Source organism: Eucalyptus grandis, chromosome 11 (assembly GCF_016545825.1).
Source record: "Eucalyptus grandis isolate ANBG69807.140 chromosome 11, ASM1654582v1, whole genome shotgun sequence".
In the NCBI taxonomy this organism is placed as follows: Eukaryota; Viridiplantae; Streptophyta; class Magnoliopsida; order Myrtales; family Myrtaceae; genus Eucalyptus; species Eucalyptus grandis.
Window position 1 is genome coordinate 38323986 of NC_052622.1, and position 20904 is coordinate 38344889.

At 38.4% G+C, this 20904-nt stretch overlaps 1 protein-coding gene across 6 annotated transcripts; it reads right to left on the minus strand.

Moving 5' to 3' along the window:
• Positions 1-495: 495 nt before the first annotated feature.
• On the minus strand, positions 496-16332 carry LOC104449180 (probable ubiquitin-like-specific protease 2B). Of its 6 annotated transcripts, none has more exons than XM_010063239.3 (16): positions 15940-16331; positions 14659-14879; positions 14494-14581; positions 14335-14384; positions 12813-13010; positions 12660-12729; positions 12215-12323; positions 10396-10452; positions 9387-9518; positions 8881-9081; positions 8739-8794; positions 8503-8596; positions 5754-5844; positions 3837-3956; positions 2563-2973; positions 496-1556 (listed from the first exon to the last, which is right to left on the minus strand). In XM_010063239.3, exons 1-16 carry the CDS (start codon positions 16082-16084, stop codon positions 840-842), a joined length of 2760 nt encoding a protein of 919 aa, XP_010061541.2. In that variant the 5' UTR covers positions 16085-16331; the 3' UTR covers positions 496-839. The 6 variants fall into 6 exon arrangements, with proteins under 6 accessions (XP_010061541.2, XP_010061542.2, XP_010061539.2 ...); XM_010063240.3 differs by having other exon boundaries at positions 14779-14993; XM_010063237.3 differs by having other exon boundaries at positions 14659-14993.
• Positions 16333-20904: the final 4572 nt, after the last annotated feature.

Sequence of the window (20904 nt, forward strand, 5' to 3'; positions counted from 1 at the left end):
CTGTCCATTAGGGTTAAGAACCTCGCTTTGCTACCATGCGACAGGGAAAAGTAAATTGTATTATTTAGTAAAATTTAATAAATACATTATTATTCAGCAACAAAATAAGCCCTAAAGATTCCAAAGCCTACTTTACCCTTAATACATCTAACAAGAAACAACTAGCCACGCAACTAGTTCATTGTGGTGCGTCTTGATAACGTAATGATAGAACTATATTTTAGAATGGACCGAATCTTGGATAGAACCAAACAACCAATCTGGACCCGACAGTTCCACAATCGGCCGGTCCATTCCCGATTCCAATCTTCGGAAGTCACAAAGATTGATTTCCAGAGACTGAAACGAGTCCACCTAGAACCAATCACCCCCATCTCAAACAGGCTACCAGCAAATCCATCTTCCTTCTGCAGAAATCACTAGAACTAACAAATCATGGAGTCAAGTTGAAGCCCTTAAATTCCTTTCTTCTTGTTCCAAATAATATAGAAAATCTAAGAGTAAACGGAAAAATCAATGCATATCACATTAGCTTTTCCATACAAAGTGGCAATCATTTTTGTTTTCTGTTCAGGAACCGAGCCCGTGTCTGAGCTTTTCTTAAGAAAAAGCAGGAGGGAGGGAACCATAACCAGCTTTGTACAGCAAGTACAAAAAAATGCATCATCAGCATTTCGGTTTTGTCATTCTTGGACTAAAGCACAATTGACCTATTGAGCCATCGGAATATTCACAGCATGGCAAATCAGCACTTTCCTAGCGACATTCTAAACAGAAAAATGTTTGAAGAGTAACACGTGAGGGACACATCCGTTCCCCAATTTCTTCATTCTCTCGTTTCACAAATGAAGATCCTCGGAGATGTCTCCACTGAGTTCCCCGCCTTCAGATGGAGGTGTGAGCCGCAGCCTCTTAGCATTTGGCTGCCCATCTACGTTTTCCACCTGCCTGCTTTGGGTCTTTGCCACATCATCAGAAGCTATCATGTTATCCACTATATTGGTATCTTGAGGATACCGGTCGAGCTCAGCTTCGCTTTCCCCATGCAACATGGCATTGGTTGTCCCAGAATTGTGATGCAATGACATGACTAAGTTGTCCTGCAAAGAGAAATTCACACGCTCGTTGCCATTATCATTCATTGTGTCAAGGTTCTGAGAATCCACAATTACATCCTCTGGAACGTCCCCAGAAGAGCCAAGGCCATCTGCACAAAGCTCCAATTTTTCCATGGGAAGAGATTGCAGATCTTCTGCTTTGAGTTCTTGACTCAGACTTGCATCATTTTTGGCCAGATTGTTATCATTGCTTTCAAGAATATCCATGTCCTGTGTATCATCTAAAGTGTACATGGATCTCTCTGCGTCATCATGACATCCGTGCTCTCCTTGTGCAGATATTCCTGGTCTCCATAAGTTCTCAGTTCTGACACCCTCAGATGAACAAGAAACCCCGGCGGCTTCATGTGAGACTCTGTTAATCTCTCCAAAATCTGACTCTCCTGAAGGTGCATAAGGCGCATAAGCAAATTGGGTACTGATTTCTGCATCTGCTGGCTGGAAATAACAAAAGCACAGAAGTCAGTAACTATCAGTTAAAACAAGAATAGAGATATACAGGTGTCCATCCGCCTTTCCATAACAAGGTAATAGAGAAGAAAGCAGATTGGTAGCGTCACCATAGATGAGAATGGAGTAGAGAGATAGAAGCAGATTGGTAGCGTCACCACAGATGAGAATGGAGTAGAGAGATAGACTTTGTCACATGTATAGCTAGGGGTAACTGACTACGACTGCAAACTACTTTGAGTTTGGCAAGATGATTGTCAATCTTGAGTAGCTTGAATTTTGATTACTCAACCCCTGGCTCAAGACTACTTGACTCAAGCAGCTTTCCAAGCCTATTTGAGCAGTTAAATTTTTGTATGCAGTACATAAATGTCGTGTTGCTCTTCAACTCATTGTCCAATATTCGTGTAATCAACCCATTTTAGTGAATTAGGGAATAATTTGTCAGTGTTGTTGTATTATATTTCCAGAGCATTAACGGGAGCTTAAACTAGATTTCTATCATCAGAATTGAACTGAATCAAGCTCAACAAATTTTATCAAGTTAATCTAGATCTTGAAAAGAAAAAGCTCAACCAAGCTGAAGTCAAGTGATGGAGTCGATTGAGACTTGAATAATAGAGTTCCAACATCAATTGTCTCAACCCGACTTGGCTAGATTACATATAAAGTTATAATAAGGGAATTTTTAGATCTTCTGCAATAGAATGAGGAGGATTGTCAATTTCCACAAAAAAATTCCAGCAACCATAGTAATTTATGGGGAACTTCTATAGTCATGAATGCTGTCTAAGCTGATACCTAGAATGCTGCTGAAACAGGTTTGATATTACCAGTTCCCCAGTAAGAGAGCTGGCTATCATTTCGATGACCTTTCCAAAGCAATCTATAAAGCATTTAGCCATCTACTCTTCAAAAGATTTTTGAAAGCAGTATACTTTAATAAGAATCTCAAACCTGAAAAGAGATTCTAATTGTAAGGGGAGTTTATTACCTCTACTGCTGATAGAGAACCATTAAGATAATATGCTGGCTGGTCAAAAGAAAGACACCTTCCAAGAAATGAACCAGGAGCAGCTCCTGGTTCAAAAAGCTCCCTCAGGACCAGGCCTGACTCATTAAGGCATTGAGAATTCCTCATTGAAGGATCAGATAACAAACTGATTTCAATACCCTTGTCAACTTGGGCAACCGAATCGCAAGCTGCCACAGGACTATGTTTCTCTGTAAAGTCTACACATTTGTTTCCATTCCTAGCATCTAGAATTCTAGAGGACTGATTTTCTTCAGCACAATCCGCTGAAGAAGCATTATGGGGCCGAAAATCAAGGAGTTCATAAATCAATTTTTGAATAACTGTACGCTTGAGAGAACCCTCAACTGGTAGAAACCAATCTTTGCTTAGCTGAAAAAATTGAAGAGCCGGGATCAGTTAATCAACTAAAAGAAAATCGAAAAAAACAAGGTTCATGCCAAAAGCAGAGAAAACCAATGAATGTTTTTCATAGAGCAGAGACAAAGAAAACATTTCCCACTTAAGAATACTCAGCAAAATAGATGAGCTAGTGCTGATATTCTCTCTCAAATGTATCACTTAAGCTTTGCCTAATTCCACACCATGTCTCATATATCGTCAGGCTATTATCTATCACATCCAGAAACACATCATTCCATCTTGTTATAGATGCCAGTATCGCCAAATAGAGCAGCAGATCCTTCTATCCAAGAACCAAAAATAACTTTCAAGATTCCGAAAAATTATAGAAAATAATCTAAAACTAGATACTTCAAAAAGTGTCAGTCCAATGACTGCAATATCAAGCACCAAACCATAAACAAACAAGTTGCAGATTCAATCAAACTTTTGTTCCTGATAGCCACACAAAATCCAAAAAGAATGAATAGCCACAGAAGATGCAAACAAGCTATTTAGTGTGGCAAAATCCAAAGAAATGGACAATGCTTCAATGGTTACATTAAAAATAAGCAGAAACTTCAGATACAGAGATCAAATTAGAGAAGAAACAAGAGCAGTTCAAGAACTGGACCAACACAGAATAAGGACCCAGCAAAAGTAGTCCAAACAAGCATCACAATCCCAGAACATCACACCTGACTCATTTCTCAGAGGAGTTGCAACAATTTTATCATCAGAAAATCATCCTTTAACCAGATTTTTACCAATTCACTTCTAAGGCAAAACCAAGAGGCAGACAGTCTAAAACTGGATGATAACATTTCAGACAGCAAAACTGATTAGGTACTTACAAATCGGGAAAATTTGGATATTTTGAACAGATTGAAAGTGCGAGGTGCTTCTTCCAAGAAACACTCCAGGTAATGGAGTAAAAACAGACCGCAATCAAATGAATTTTCCTGCTGCGGCAGCTGAGAACAATAAAAGAACAAAGGTTAAATCTTTTCAGGAAAAATATCACAATTGTGCATGCCACATACACCCACACACAGAGTAATGTCTCAGATACATCGAGGTTGTTCCAGTGGTAGGCAAGGACGAAGGGCACACTAAGAATTTAACACAACTTGGCTGGTTGGATGACACAAGGCCAATCCCTTGTCCCCAAGTTCTTGATTAAGACACAAAGTTGATTCGTGAAAAGAATGTCCACTCATAAATTATCTAACATCTTTAGCTATCAACTAAACTCTCTAGAGTAGTAGAATACTTGCTCCCATCTACAATGCAAGTTTTAGAATGGCAAAACTCTGTTACCTAATTTAGCTTGGTAAACCTCAGATAATCAAGGCTACTAGAACTATCATATGCTTTTAAAACAATTATGTGATGTAATTGGATTATGTTACAGGCTAGATACCAGAATTGGAGGCAACTAAAGATTTTTCTCTCTAACTTAGCTAATGTCATGATAAAAGATGTCCAAAAAGTAGGTAGATGAAATCTGCAGCTATAATCAAATTCATTCCCTCCCTTCAGTATTATAACACAATTACAAGGATGATTACAGAAAAATCTGTGTGTGATCTATGGAATTGAATACAGTTATGAATCTTACTCCCAACCTAATATCTTTCCACTGGATATCACAACGGGAAGTCAGACAGCACGTCAGTAGTACTTTTTGAATCCTTGCCAAATATATCAATCAACTATAAGAAGATACACTAAATCCCTGATGAAAATGCAGGAGTTATTTCAGGGGTCAAGGACCATCAGATGATATGTAAAACAGCCGTACATCAGCACAATATTTGATAGCTTATTCCAATGGCATAGTTAAATACTATCCCATCGGCGCCCAAGGTGAGATCAGTTTCATCTGCAGCCACACAGATATATGTGAAATTTCCAAAAGCCTTCATTACATCTACCAGATAATTTTAAATAAAGATAATCACTATCTTATAGAATGGTTCGCCATAAGGGAAAACCTGCATCTTGTACAATCTACAACTACATTCCCCTGTTCAATTGCTGCCATGATAAATTCTTGGCCCAGTCAAGTCAAGTTGGAATTTCAGCAGCAATACTTGCAGTTCTATTGACCTGAATTAAAATGAAATAATTTCCCAATTTACCAAGAGCATGCAAGCACACCTCTAGCATTAAATCTGCCAACCTGTCTTTTATAGGATGAGTTAGCCCATGAAGAGACCACCAATGATCTACACAACACACCCCCCCTTCAAAAAAAAAAAAAAAAAAAAAAAAAAAATTGAGGACCTCCCTATGTTGGGAAGAGAAGACATGTCCATCCCCTCTCGCAAAATCATCAATTTTCCAAAACCTCTTGGAGTGGAGCCGATAGCAACAACTTCCATATGATGACCTCTTTCACAGTTTCAAAGGCTGAGGTCAGAGGAAGGGGGGATGCCCACATTTTGTGAATTTCTCATTATCAATGTTACTGAATTATCACTTGCATTCATATCTCAAACATGAGGCAAACATAGAGCTAAAAGATATTCTTGTCACCTCAAGGTTCAAACCTGTCGGGAATATGCTGTTCACAAACAGGTTTTCCATTAATCAAAGAATTTGCATGACAATCACAACATGATTCTGCATATCAGTGCATGCACAAGACGTGTCATAGAAAGATTTGCTTTCTTTCATACCATCTACATTGTGACAGCATCTATAGCAATTCTTCTTCAAAAAGTCAACACTGACAAGACATTGCACGTAGAGCAAACAATTCATACCTCAAGTGCGACAAATCGCAAATTGGTGAATTTAGAGGATATGTCTTCTGATGTCTTGTTTCCCCTTTCTTTCCATTCTTCCCATAAATAACTGTTGCACCAAATAAAAAAAAAGTCAATGCAATTGATTCCAAAGTGCAGTCCAACAATGGATAAATGAAGAAAAGGTTTGATAATGTTACAAAACAAAGATGATTATTACAAGAGCAAACCCATGAAACTTTTGCTTTTCCTTCTTTTTTACTATATTAGTCAGACACAAGTAAAAATGACCTCAGATGTAAACTTCACAATTGACATCCCCTTAGTGATATCTTAATTCTAGACATATGGCCAGTGCTATGCACAGGGAAAAAAGAAAATTTCCAATTCAATAGTGCATAATATTATATATCATAAAAAGGTAGCTAAATTGAATTATCAATATTCATAGTTTAAATCACCAAAATTTTCATTTTTTTCTCAGATAGCAGGATAATTTTTTACAATATGCATATTTCAAAATACTCAAGCACCCAAAAAAAAAAAAAAATTCAAAGTCCCCTGTTTCCATGTGTATGAGATACTCTACTGGTACATATCAGTCAGATTTAATAACCTTACCTATCGTACAATCATAAAAAGATCGACTTGGTTTTGCATTGCAATGTTGTCTGTTAGTTTATATCATCAAAGATTAATGACTAAAACTAATATGACTTCATGTTTTTATTACTTAATTACTGGTTTTTTAAATTTGGATAACATTTGTTTGTTACATAGTAGAAAAGTTCAAAATAATTATAAGAACCTTGAGAAGGAAAAGTGGGTGATCTCATTAGTCAGAAAAAGTTTTATTTTTCCGTCGAAGCTATTATTTTTCAGATTTTGGGGGAAGTAGAAAAGGGGAAAAATTTAATGTCGAGAGATGATTAATTTGATTAACATTTGTTTGTTAAGTAGTAGAAAATTTTAAAATAATTATAAGAACCTTGAGGAGGAAAAGTGGGTGATCTCATTAGTCAGAAAAAGTTTTATTTTTCTGTCCAAGCTAGCATTTTTCAGATCTTGGGATAACTAAAAAAGGGGAAAATATTTAATGTCGAGAGATGTGTCATCAGTGGAGAGGTTCAGGTGTCACCAGTTGAGAGATTCCCATGTCGCCTCTTCATTAACGTCTTTAAGAAGCACCAAAATACATATATATCATTAGATACCTCTTACACTATCGAATTAGAACATGTCATTTAGCCATAATAACAAAACCTCTTCATCAAAAAATAAAAGAAAACAACCAAATGTGGAGTCATCATCTGAAGAAAATATGAAAGAGATGTCCAGTCAAAGCTAAAGCCTAAATAACCACCCTAGGCCTTTTCTTACTAGCCAAGAAAGCTACATCAGACTGTCTTGTGCTATTGGCACCGCTTACTAACAATATTCCCACTTTTCCACAAAGTTAAGACCCTGGCATGATGCTGCTTTGCTCTTTTCAACCTTGTCCTCGCCAAGCCACATATCCTAACAGGAATATAACCAAAAGGTCATTCACATGACTACAGGTGCGTTTGCAAAAGGCTCTCCCAAAGCCCCTTGGGCATCCAAAGGCCTTTGGGCCAAATAGAGGATGTTTGGCAAATTTTTTTTGAACCCCATTTCCCAAATGCAAGCCTTCAAAAGGCTAAAAGCCCAAGGCAGCTTAGGAGGTGCCTTGGGCTTCTGCCTTCTCGGCATGCTGAGCTAGCATGTTAGTTAAAAAAGTTCTTCCGATTTTATCCTCGCTAATTTTTCATTTTTCCGGTTTTGTCCTCGATGACAGTTCATCTTCTTCTTCTCCATTGAACAGGACCAGCATGGCTTCGAGTGGTTGCCGGCAAAGGGCAGGCAGTCAGGTGACCCCCGGCGAGGGTAGCGCAACCTCCGGCAACCCAAATTTAGGTCGCACGACCTCTGGCGACCCAGATTTGGGTTGCGGCAAGGTCGCACGACCTCTGCGAACCAGATCTGGTCACCTGGGTCGCTGGAGGTCGTGTGACCTCTGCAAACCAGATCTGGTTGCCTGGGTCATGGCAAGGTTGCGCAACATCTCACGGAGATCGTGGCCGCCTGGTTGGCCCTCACCGGGGTCGCCCAACCCCAGGCGGCCCTCGCTGGTGGTCTCTGGGGGCCACCTAAGGTCTTACAACCTCATATGTAGGCCGCTGGCGACAGATTTCAATTGCCAGCGGCCACCTGCCCTCTCTGGCCAACTTTTTTATTGTTCTTTTGATGATTTTTTTTCTTTTTTTTTAATCACAAAAGCCCTTTGTAAATATAATTTCTCCAAACACTATTTTGCTCAAAGGTACTTCACAATGGATTTTCATATTACAATTTAACAAACACAATTTGCATTTTGGAAAACCCCTTTAACTTAAAATCCTTTGCATTTTCCTAAAGGCTTTCCCCAACCAATCAAACGCACCCTATATACCTTCGATCCATCAACAGAGTCTCCTCCTCCGTTGACACAAAACTAACCCCCTCCCAAATACATTCACTTCATCACCATCTAAAGCTACAATTCAGTGTTGTCAATTCGAGTGCTGATGCTTCACAATGGTTTTAGCTGTACCTCTTAACACCAAAGATGGAGATTCTTTTTATCCCCCCCTAAGAAAAGTAAAATAAAGTTTCAAATTTTCACTCATTGGATGGCCCCCACCATCCATAGTTTAAATCCAATCACCTCTCGTAAGGGTAAAAGTGGTTTACAAATATCTTATCATACCTTTGGACAAGATTCTTCAGACCATCGTGACTTCCTTTTATAGAATCCATGTGCAGTATACAAGGTACTTTGGGGGACTGTCTCGAGTCTTCATCTGGAAAGTTCGCAAAATACCAAATGAAGAAATAACAAAGAGCACATTATGCAGCTGAATCAACACAACTATCTCAATTTTGCAACTCAAGGACCACAGAGATGAAAAAATACCAGGAAGAAAGCCAAGAACCAAAACATACCTCTAAAACTGGCCGCCTCACCAGGGTGACATATGACAATCAAGCTCCAGTGAAGACTGTTACAAGGACATATATACTGTCAATATAAGCGAAGCTGCATCAACAAACTTAAAGCGCAACATCTGATTGGTTTGCATCTTACTTGAAGTTTACAGGAATGAAAATGTAATCCTTATCAAAAAGATTAAGTTTCCTTGTCCATTTACGAACACGTAGGAAAGCAGCCCTGCCATCAGAGGCACTGGATGGATCTTTATCTAGATCAGCAAGCTTCCGGAAGAAGAAACTGTTAAAAAAATGGTATCTGTGTTTTTCATCTGGTTGAATCTGATTCTTCAAGTACCTACAATGTGGACGAAGATTGTAGATAAGGCAAATGACAAAGTAAAAGCAGTGACCTGTGTCGGTCAATTCTCAAAGAAAAAGCTAAGATAAACCTCCTAGTGAAAACTCTCAAACAAAATAGCTAAGACAGACCTTCCAGTTTGAAGAATGTTGTCAAGTCTAAAGGAGTAAACCTCTATCAATAAACTCCACTTGATCAGAATATATGTCATTCACAAATTAGACCAATCCCCAAGCAGGTATTTGTTGGGAATCAAGGTAGCAATATTTCTGAGAATTCAGACAGTTACAATAAAAGCTTACTTGATATAAAAGTCTATTATTGTATCATTGATGAATGTTTCTGGTTGTAGCAGATCCACGTCTCTTTTACTGATGGAGACTGCATCTGCCTCCCCTTTTGGATAGATAAATTCTTCAAAAGGCTCATCGAAACTGTGAAATCAACATGTCCGATCATGTGATAAAGGAAAGGGTAACCATGTCAATAACGCATAATTCCAATGAAGTACTCCAAATGTGACAAAGAAAAAGCATCCAAAATTAAGTATCGGTTGTGAGAAAGGATGATGTCTAAGCCAATTGTCTCCATTGTGGCATTTTGTTTTTTTATAAATCAAAGTAAATGAAATTGTATCAAAAAGATGAAATGTGCAATCTAACTTTAAGGGAACTTAAACATGTGATCCCAATGGTCCCATCTATTCATGCTCACTTGTTCTGAGTGCTCACATCTCTGGTAAGAGACCGTAACAAAGACTTCAATTCATCATGGGGGAAACTTTATTCAAAGTCGGATTGAAATTTGCAATAAACTAAAATTCGGATAATTTCCACCAAAGCCGAATAAAAGAGTACAACACAGAAGCAACTCAAGATTTAGAACCACAAACAGTCTTTTGACCACCTGGATGAAAACTTACACCCCACACATTCACTAGAAAAATATAGCACAACGCAATTAAAAAATGATCCGATATTTTTTTTCAATGACAAGGAAACCCACCTTATATGGGTAAATCCCAGACTCATGCCCCATTAACCTTATGGCCTGTAAGATGGGACTCAGGGCCCCAATGAATTGCCCAAACATATAATAATTTGCACTTAGTGAAGTGGTGAATTAAACCTGTGTCATGAGCTGAATGCACATGTACGTTTCATACTGCATTGCAGGTAAACAATAAAAATGGAAGTGGATAGCACCAAAAAGCATTAAACACCTTACAAGTCACAACAATTTATCAAGACATAAAGAACTTACATTTCCAAGGAAGGTAAAAGCATGGGTAAATATGTTAATGTAACTCACTTGGGAAAGTAGTGCCTTTCTCCACTTAAATCCCCTTGACCCAGCAGCCCATCCGTACTATAGAAGAGGAAAATGTAATTCGATTCAATAAATAAAACAAGACAAGGCCATTAACTCAATGCACATTGTCTTTGCATTTACCAATTACATACAATAAACTCAATGCACTATAAAAAGCAATAACACATGATTTACTTCATCCTGCTAACTAGCAACTATAGAGAAACTAATTGCATTCAAAACTAAATATGAAACAACAAACAATGCATCTACTTTCATTGCAATTCCAAATAAATATGATCCTAGTCGGAAGAGAAGCATGTTAATTACAAGAATCTCTACATGCGACCCTTGCAAGGAAAAGGGATAAACACCTGGCAAAACTCTCAAGTATTGTTTGGTCAGCAATAAAATCAATAAAAAAGGAGTGAGATCTTTATTTGCCTCTTGATGGTGTTTGGTCACCAGAAATAAAGGGGAATGGCTACCCCAACTTGAATTGAAAAGTGGTCTCCAACTGTGCTTTCATTAACATGGGAGGAGATGAAAAAAGAGAGAAAATGAATGGGACAAAAAGGACACAAACAGTAACTTCATAGATGGAACTCTAGTTACACCTTGAATTTGGCAACTCTGTAAGGACACTTGAAGCGGTAGGTATACTTATTTTTGTTTATTAGTTTGCTAAGAGCATGCCTAAATTAACTTTTACTTTTCTAATTTTGCTCAATCGGATCTTGCGATGTGTGCACAATTGACTTTTTCTAACCTGAAACACTTGAAACTTTCAAAACATATAAAATTTCGCATGTAGATTCACCATTAAATTTTTGATAATTTTGGAATTTGTGAATTAACATTGGCAGGAAAGAAAAACAACTGCGTTTTACTTATATCTGAATGGAAACAAACAAACCTATTAATGGTGGTTATGATCCCAATATATAAACCATAAAAGAGTCACGTTTCCATTCAAAGAAGTTACCAAACATGATAACTCAAATAAATTATTATTTAGATTCCAATTATTTATTCCCGTTGTCATGCTTCCTTTAGCCAAACGAGACCTCAAATCTAATGAAAGGGGCAACTTAGTTCCATATAATATATAAACCTGTGATTGTAAGTCACATAAATAAATGACGTTACAAGCCATATATAAAGATATTCAGCTGTTTTTAGTCAAACATCGATACTGATTTCTACTAGGCTGAACACAATAACTGTCGCCTACTTGATCAAATTTATGCTAAATGAACCTTGAAATAGACTATGGCTACTTTGCATATGCATGCATTCAAAGTTCAAATTTCCAAAAGCCTAAGAAGCATTATATGCATGACAAAGCAGCCACATTCTAAGCTAATATAAGGTAAACGTAGTCAGATTCCCTTTAGATACTCTTGATAATTAAATTTCATCATCAAACAACCAAAAACAAAGTACAAAGGGGCTAATGTCAGTAGATGAGCACTAAGTCCCGTAAAAGACCATGACCTCCAAAAAACATTACCCACAAATTAAAGCGTCATATATCCTAAAGGACCAAGACTAGGGTCCACTGCACGAACCCGCATATACATTGCTCAGCACAACCTAAGGTGAAAGCAAATTTTGAGGAGAGGACACTCACCACAACAGCATTTATATCATGCAACTTTAAAATCAATTAAGCATTTAAATCAGTAATGTACAGAGAGATTACCAACCATTTAAAGAAAAATTGTGTCTGCATAAATAAGCAACATCGATCCATTCATAACAAAAAAAATCCTAAAGAGCTAGATGGGCATGAAGACCTTGCTATAGTTTTACATACCCAGTGACAATCTCCCATATAGCTGAGTATTTCACATTTGAAGTCACAATCATTTCCTGCTTCACCGACCAGTTTGGGTCAACAATTGCAAACTTCAACTCCTCAATGCCTGGAAAGGAGTTAATTCAGGCCAAACAACGCCAGAAGTGGAAAAAGCAAGCAACAGATCAACAGAAAACATAGCAATAACCTTGTGAAATTAGGAAAATACTTAGAAAATTTGAATGACTCCGATTGTAAGATGATACAAACAAATAAACGCATATTTCGTTCCACCCAAGAAGCTTAGGATAATACCAGTTAAAAACCAACAAGCCAATCACATAAATTTTCTTCCCCAGTATTTCCACCTTTGTTCAATCAAAATGCATAAGTCCTTAGTGTTCCAATGCAATACAGTTTTAAGAAGCATTAGACAGTGCATAAGATTTTCTATTCCACTCACCTGAAGAATCGTGAGCTTTATCAAATGAATCCTTGGAGATCATACGGAGCTTAACAAATACTATTTGAACCTGTTTAAATTCCACCACGTTAGCCCAATAGAGTGTAGATTCGCAATTTAAACATATCTCTGATGAGGATCTAGAATACTTACCTTCTGTAACCACTGACACGAAATACTAATGAGATCATCAACTTCCAATTCAAGTGACAAGTCTTTCTCTTTCTCACAAGTAGTTGAACAATCAATTCGGATACAATTTGAGGAGAATGTTAGCAAGGGACCCACGTAATAGTTAGCCTGATATATGAGATATTCAGAGCGAACAACAACTGCCAGATTTGCACCATCCTGCAAAATGCACAAACATTCAAATTACAAATATTATTTGAGAAAAGACACAAAAAATTAGGATAACATCTTGTGCTCCAAAATCACACAATATACTTCTCATTCGGCATATCCCTTAGTCCATCTCTAACCAACATGTACAATGCTGTTGCTCTTAAGTGGATCTAATCTTTCTAACATAGCCATCAGGCTGAATGTGCCATCGGAATATTTAATAGGAACAGCTAAGTAATGCAAAATCTGCTAGGGTCCAATAGATGACACATCTTCAACCATCTGTTATAAGGTTATTCACTCCAAACAATGGCAACATGAAACCTCTTTTGAGCGTAGCTCTGTTGCACAACTACCTATAAACTACATTTCATCCATAACTAATCCAAAGAAGTTATAGGACCAGTAGTTCAAGCTATTTTCTATAATTCCAATTTCTCCCCTCTTTTTGTAAACAATTTCTTGTAACCAAGCTCTTTTTTTGGTTTGTTCAGCTCCTTTTTCCAATGTGTTTCCACCTCCTTGGTGCTTGGTAGTTGTTGAATGATTAATTTTTTTTGCTAAAGAATAATGTAGCACTATAAACTTTATGTTAGTGTCTTCAAGTGGTTGGCTTGGTCATATCACCCATTTGCTCAAGAACATCTAAAGAACCATCTAGAAAACACTTTTCAAAAGAACCATCTAGAAAACACTCCTAGAAATTTCATCACCATTTTCCCTTCAGCTAACAAACGATGGACTTTAGATACATCTTCAGGCAAAGCCACAGGGGAGTAAGTCCAGCAAATGAGGAAAATTAGTTGCAGTGGTTTGAGATATGTTGAAGCTTTCCAATTTTTACATGTACATGTTCTTAATTACATAAGCTTTCCCACTCACATTGCAAAATAGAGTTAGCCAATGGATACCATACGAAATGTATTCTCAATCCCATTCCAATTGTAGAAAATGGTAATAAACCTTCTATAACTCTTTTCCTAGAAGAACCAAACAACAGTTATCTACTGAATATTTCCCTCAAACAACTATTCTCTTTCCACTTAAAATGAGAACGGAAAGTGGAGAATTCTCCATAACCATAAAGACCATAGGGGAGTCAAATATAAGTAAAAAGAAGGAGCGCATAAAACTACTGGAGCTTTGAAACTAATAAAGCAAATTAATGGGAGAATGAGATGTTAAAAGTTAACAAAGACAGAGAAAAGACGATAAGTACTTTCTGTGCTCATGGTTCTAGATCTCATTCATTTAGCAAATGCATGACCAGTATTTCTACATATCTCATCAAAATGACTGCAGTAAATAATTAAAAAGATGTAGGATATACCACTTCCATGTGATTGGCATAATAATTCGCACGGTGACCATCTAAAGAAACTGAAATTTCAAAGCAAGTCATGATTAGAACACCACATTTGAAGAGAGCATCTAAAAGGTAAATCTTGGGCTAAAGAAGGCCCATAGATATATAACATGAGCCACTAACCATCATCCTCACAATCTGAAGCAAAACTAGATGATGCATGCTCATCCATGTTTTCACCATCGTCAGAATTCAGCTCAACCGACCCATCCTGCAAAAAGTTAAACTATAATTAAACTTCTATATCAGTATCATAGCATAATATATAGATAATTTAACTTGAAGTACATTGGATGGAGCCTCTGATATGTCACAATTTGACTGACTTTTTCCAGGTGAAGAAGCACCCGGGCTTGAGGTTATCATTTCCCTTACAGGAAATGAACTCCTAAATTCCTGCTTCTCTACCTCGAAATAAGCATGCTGTCCTTGGCCCAAAGAATCAAGCTCCAAAGCAGATTTTGGTCCATCATCAGATTTTTTAGTGGCACCGTCCTCATCATCTGTGCCTGAAGCATTGTTTGAATTGGAATGTTCATTGCTCTGATCACCATTGAGGGAATCAACATCAACGCAGAGCACATTATCACTTTCATTTCTAGGAGCATCTGATCCAGGGGCAACTACAGTCAAATTAGAAGAGTCAGAAAAGTAATGTAAAAGGCTGAGTATTTGAGAAAAACCAAGCCCGAGAACTATTTATAGAAGAATAGAACTACCTTAAGCACAAGAAAACTAGCAAATTGAGGGCATAGACCAGCAAAATTTTCCAAGTATATAAAGAAAGCCCACAATATCTACTTATGTTTAACTTGGTGTGCAATTGAAATCCTCCTTGCATCATTGCTAAAAATCGAGGCAATGGCTATAAGGTTTGCTAACATCATTAGTCCAAAACCCTGCCAGAATGCATTAAGGAATAACAATGTGGTACTGAAATGCACTTATAAGAGGCCTGTAAACAGGACTGCATGATTTCTGTGGCATGGGTAGAATTTTTTTGCCTATAGTCTGATGTCCGCCCTTTTTATGGTGAGCAATTCACCAGATTTTTTAAAGATTAGCTGTCCTAATAATCTCTATCTACTTTGTGACCCATATTTACCGTTCCTTTTCGATAACCATTCATGTCGATATATCACATTCCCCCATTTACAAGGAAGGGACTGTAAGTAGCACGAACCCCTTCCACCATAAATAAATGATACCGAATGCATCCGCGAAAAAAAAAAAAAAAAAATCATCTTTCGAAGACCAAATTCACCCCTGGTTTGCCAAATCAGAAATAACAAATTCCAGCAGATTCACCCTCGATGGGACAATCGTTTTCTATGCAACACTCGACCGTTCCATACTCAGATTCAAAAACCCAGAGGCAAACAAAGTTCCCGCTGAAAAAGGAAATTTCCCGACGCACATCTCAGCAACTAAAACGGCAGCGCAGCCATCCACGCAGTCGCGACGAAAGGACATGAAGCGCCTAACTCGCGAACGATCGCGTTACACGGCCCATAGTCTATTGAAAAAAGAAAAAAGAAAATAAGTAAAAGAAAAAGCTGGCAAATGTACCACATTCAAGGAACTTATACTTCAAAATCGAGCGATCGTCCGCCCTAGGGCTCTTGAATTTCCCTAGATACTTGCCAGAGGCCAGCTCGGGGAGCTCGTCCTCCTCCTTGAAATCGAACACCTCGAGGCCCCGCGCGCTCTTCATCGACGCGATCGCATCCACCGGCGGCCGAGCGAGGACGAGGAGGAGGGGGTCGGCGTCCGCTCTCGGCGGCGGCGGCGGCGGCGGCGGCGGCGGCGACGGCGACGACTCCTTCGGGGGGGGGTAAGCGATTCGGGTGCTCGGGATTCCCGTGCCCTAATTCTGCGCGCTTTCTTGGCAAGAGAGGATTTGGCGAAGGCGTGCGTGTTAGGGGGTGTGTGTGTGTGTACTCGGCGAAGTCAAAAGGACTTCGTTAAAACGCGTGCTGGATGGGATATATATATATATATATATATATGCTGGATGGGATATATATAAGGCGTAAATGCAGCATCGTTGGTAATTAGTTTTCTTTTATTACTAAATTGATGACGATTTCTCCTCGAGAGAGAAAACAGGTGAAGTTCAATTTGCACACTGACCGTCGCCAAAAAGAATTAGACACTTCACTACGTTTTTTTTTTTGGTAAAGAGTAAGAATACTACACTACATTTTCTTAGAAGGAAAAAACCATCAAAAACTCCAAATTATCGTCACTATGACATGACCAAAAGTCCTGAATTCATACTTGTGTGACATATTCCATCAAGATTCTGTCGATGAGCACCGGTAAAGAAATAATGTTGACATGGCGCTCAAATAACTTAAGTGAAATGAAAAATAATATTTTCTTGATTGAAAAATCATCTGAAAGAGCCTTGACGAAGGATAAATGTGTTATATATCTACAATACAAATCGAGGGTTTTTATGTCATAAGAAAAAAAAAATCTAAAGTAAATGTATCACAATCAGTATAATTTGAAATTTTTTGTGACTTTTTCCCTTTCTTATGTCATAGTTCTTTGTTGTCTTGATCGACTTTCATGCATTTAAACAAGTCCATCACTTCATATGATCTCAAGGGCGTTTCCCCTTATATCGACTTGATGCATTCGGGATTTTACTTTTACAATGTGTTCGATAAGAGTTTGATTCAATACCATAAGTAGAGGAATCATCTCCCTTTTTGGTAGATATTAGACTTTAACTTTAATAACACTGACCTTCTACTTAATTACTGCAGTCCAATCTCATTTATTTATTTTCATGATATTAAGCAAATGAACTAGATTCCGCTTTGGGGTGGTTAGAGAGCAAGAGCGAGGATGCTGAAAACGATCAGGAGTTTGGACGGAAGAATGGAGATGGAGGGAGAAGAAAGAAAAGGATCGGAAGGGATTAATATGGCCAATTTTATATCGCTCTTTTTTTTTCTTTTCTTTTTTTTCAGCAGACTTACGAGGATAGTCTAATTTCCTTAAAAAAAAACACTAATTTAAGTGAGATTTAGATTCTGGCCCATTTTTTTTTCCATCTCTGAAATTATACAAACTTTAGATCATGTCCCAATTCTAATCTAAAATTTTTTGTCTCATAAAAAATACAAACTTTAAGTTAGCCTCAATTCTGGTTTAAACTTTTTGTCATCTCATTAAAAATTGATCAAGTTGATTGATATTGAAATCTAGTCGTTGTCAAGTTTTTGTCCAATGATGTCATTAAAGATTCGATGTTTACTTGGCGGAAACTTGACAAGGACCGGATTTGGGAACCAATTGAAAGTTAGTATTTTTTTATCAAACAAAGAAAAGTTCGGGCCCAAGCCAAAGTTGATATTTTTTTAAAAGATAAAAAAGATCTGGGGTGGAACTGGACCCGTGATAAAATAGGTGGTCTTTTATAAGAAAAATGGAAGGTTCAGACCAAAATTGAAAGTTGGGTTAAAGTTGATGCTTTCTTTAAGGGATGGGCCTCGCATCGATTGGGACAATGGCAATATTAAGTCAGGTAGGTTATTCGGCTTAAATGAGAACACATTGGACGATAGAACACTTCTCACTTTGGAGGAATGGATTTTGGGTTTCATCTTCGTAAACCCAATTATGGACTTTAAATTGGGGGCCAAATTGCTCCATGTCGTCTTCTTCCTCGAGCATTGTATCGAGCTCTCGATCACAATTGCGGTCAATGAACAAAGGGAATGACACCATACGTCGCCGCTGCCGACCTATTTCGCCATCGACAAGGACTACTTGGGATTGTCTTCAATCAACGGTGGCGTTGTGATCCAGTATCGGAAAGATATGTGTTTTAGGATACGTTCATAGCAAAATCCCATTTGAACTGCGGGACAAAAACCCATTTGCAGGATGGTGAGGGCTGTCAATTCTTTACATGGCATGATGAAGAGTTTCCTTGCGGACCCGAGCATGTCCTTAAAAGGCTCACGGAGGAAACAGGCGGGAGGACCGCTCAGGGGTGAGATTCTGCGCTATTCTCTTATTCCCTCTTTATCGGAAAAATAAAGATAGATATGGAATTAGGGGGCCTCACGGTGATGAAAATAGACACCACGTCAGTCAACGGTGGCGTTGTAATCCAGTGTCAGAAGATATATGCTTTAGTATACGTTCAACGTAGCAAAATCCCATTTGAACTGCGGTACAAAAACCCATTTGCAGGATGGTGGGGGCTGTCGATTCTTTACACGGCATGATGAAGAGTTCCCTTGACCTGCTGTTGACGGGATGGATCAACAAGTTAGTTGAACGTGTTGGAGAAGTAAGAGAAGCTGAAGGACGAATTGAGAAGCGCTTGTACGCGGAGCAGAGCCCTCGCAAAGGAGAACGCGAGAGTAATGAGGCGAGTTAACGGGGTGACAAGTGCTGATGCGGTCACTGAAGATGAAAAAACTCAAGTTGAGACGAATCTAGCACGGTCGATGGTTCCTTGGCCGCGGATTAACCCGTGCAGCGCCTGATGAGTGGAATTTGCCAGGCCAGCCTTTCTTCTATAGTTGTTCTAGTGAACAATATGGCAAATAACTCTTTTATACGAAATCGTAGCACGTCCAGCTTCGCTCGGTCATCTAGTCCATCAAGTGAAATAGCAGATCTTTTTAGACTCAACAACTACTTTCAACCTAGATCTTTTTAGACTCAACAACTACTTTCAACCTACCATTGTCACGTCATGAAGGCGGCATCAGCTCCCGACCAGTTTATTTATGAAAGGCCAACCCCGCTTTCAGATTCCTAAGTAATATAGTCCTTCTATCCTAGAATTCCTAACACCAACCGTCTTAATTGTGTCCGTTCGTCTCCTCTACTTCCTCACTCTTCACTCAATAACCAAGCACCATTCACAAATGATTCACGAACTATGACACTTGAATGCAGCAATGAATGTCAATCTCGTGGCTGAAAACGAGAACTTGAAGAAGAGATGTTGTATTTATGTATGTTAATGGATCAACCAAAGTGAGCAAAAAAAAGATACGTAGCTTCTTGTATCTCATTAATCTGAGTTCATGCATCTCTTGAGTTCGTGTATCTACTTAATTTATAGTCCATATATCTCATGAATTTTTGTATCCATTTAATTCATTATCTTCTAGATTCTTGTATCTATTGAATTCATCGTTCATGTACCGCTTTTATACATGAATTCTAAAATTTTATAAATAGAGTTCAAAAAATCTTCATTCCAAGAAAAAAGGAAGAACTTCACATCCCTTCTCGTCAAGTTTCTCTAAATGTGTCAGTTTCAAGAAACGTTCAACAAAGTCTTATTCGTATGGTGCTTCGAGGTATTGTATCTTAAGAGGTAAAGTTCATGAAACTGCTTAGTACCGTCAGGAACTAATTGTCTTAAGGAAATTTGATTAGCGGTATCTAATCTCCAACTTTTATTTATTTTGTTATCACTTTCTCCAATTAAGTTTTTGATTACAACAAACAATATTACCAAGTCCTCCCCCAATACGCATTCTTTTTCTACTCTCTTAACTTTCAACAAGAGACATTCGAAATCGGTGCCTTTTGGTAGTCTTCCCCTCGACCTGTCTTTTAATCTGAGCTTGCATTTTACATCAGCGGTCTATACCAGTGACCCCAGGAAGTGAATATCTATTCTACGTCAATCGCTGTAGCAACCGAGAACATGCAATGATTGCTCTCGACTTATCAAAACACATTTGCAAGAACGTACTGCCCAAGGAGACTTGCCATTGCATATCTCTGTTGCAAGAACATACATGCATCTAAGTGAGACCCTCGAAGGGTTCTTCTGTAAAATCCAGCATTAAACCCCATGTCAACCCCAAGCCATACTTAAAAACAGAAACTGCGAATGCAACCAACATCCCATTTCCCTCTATTGCTCAGTTGATTTGGACAATCTTCTCTCGAAGCATTGGTGAGAATCTGGTCTCCTTGACTGATGTTTTCAACACACTCCTGGGTTGAGGACACGTGTGCTGCATCAGGTGTTTTATCCCATCTTTTCTCTGAGTCTTGGTGAAGTTCTGACGCTCGTAACGGGAGCTGGCTGAACTTGTCAAATGCTCCACTATATTCGATTTCTGACTCCTCATCGTTTCAATCGCATCACTTGGTCTCTACATTGATGCTTGCACATTACCAATGAGAACCAAATAGAAAAGCTCAACACTCGCTCGTAAATCCGGCTGTTGGGGTGGAGACTCTTCTTGATTGGCAGATGGGAGGTGGACAGTCTAGCCACTTGCTTCTTTAGAATGGAAGCGATTCTTTAACTTGCCAAGCCAGGCTACACTGAACAAGAAATGGTTGGAATTATGGTAAGCTAAACTGATCTGCATAAAAGTCCAAACTAATATCAGCTGAACCTGCAAATTTAATGGATCTGCATGAAGTGGGGGTCATATTGCCCTGTTCAAACAAGACGAAAACTCCATCACAATTGACTTACTTTTGGACTTCAGGAAATGGAATCAAAAGATAAATCTCAGATTTCGAGAA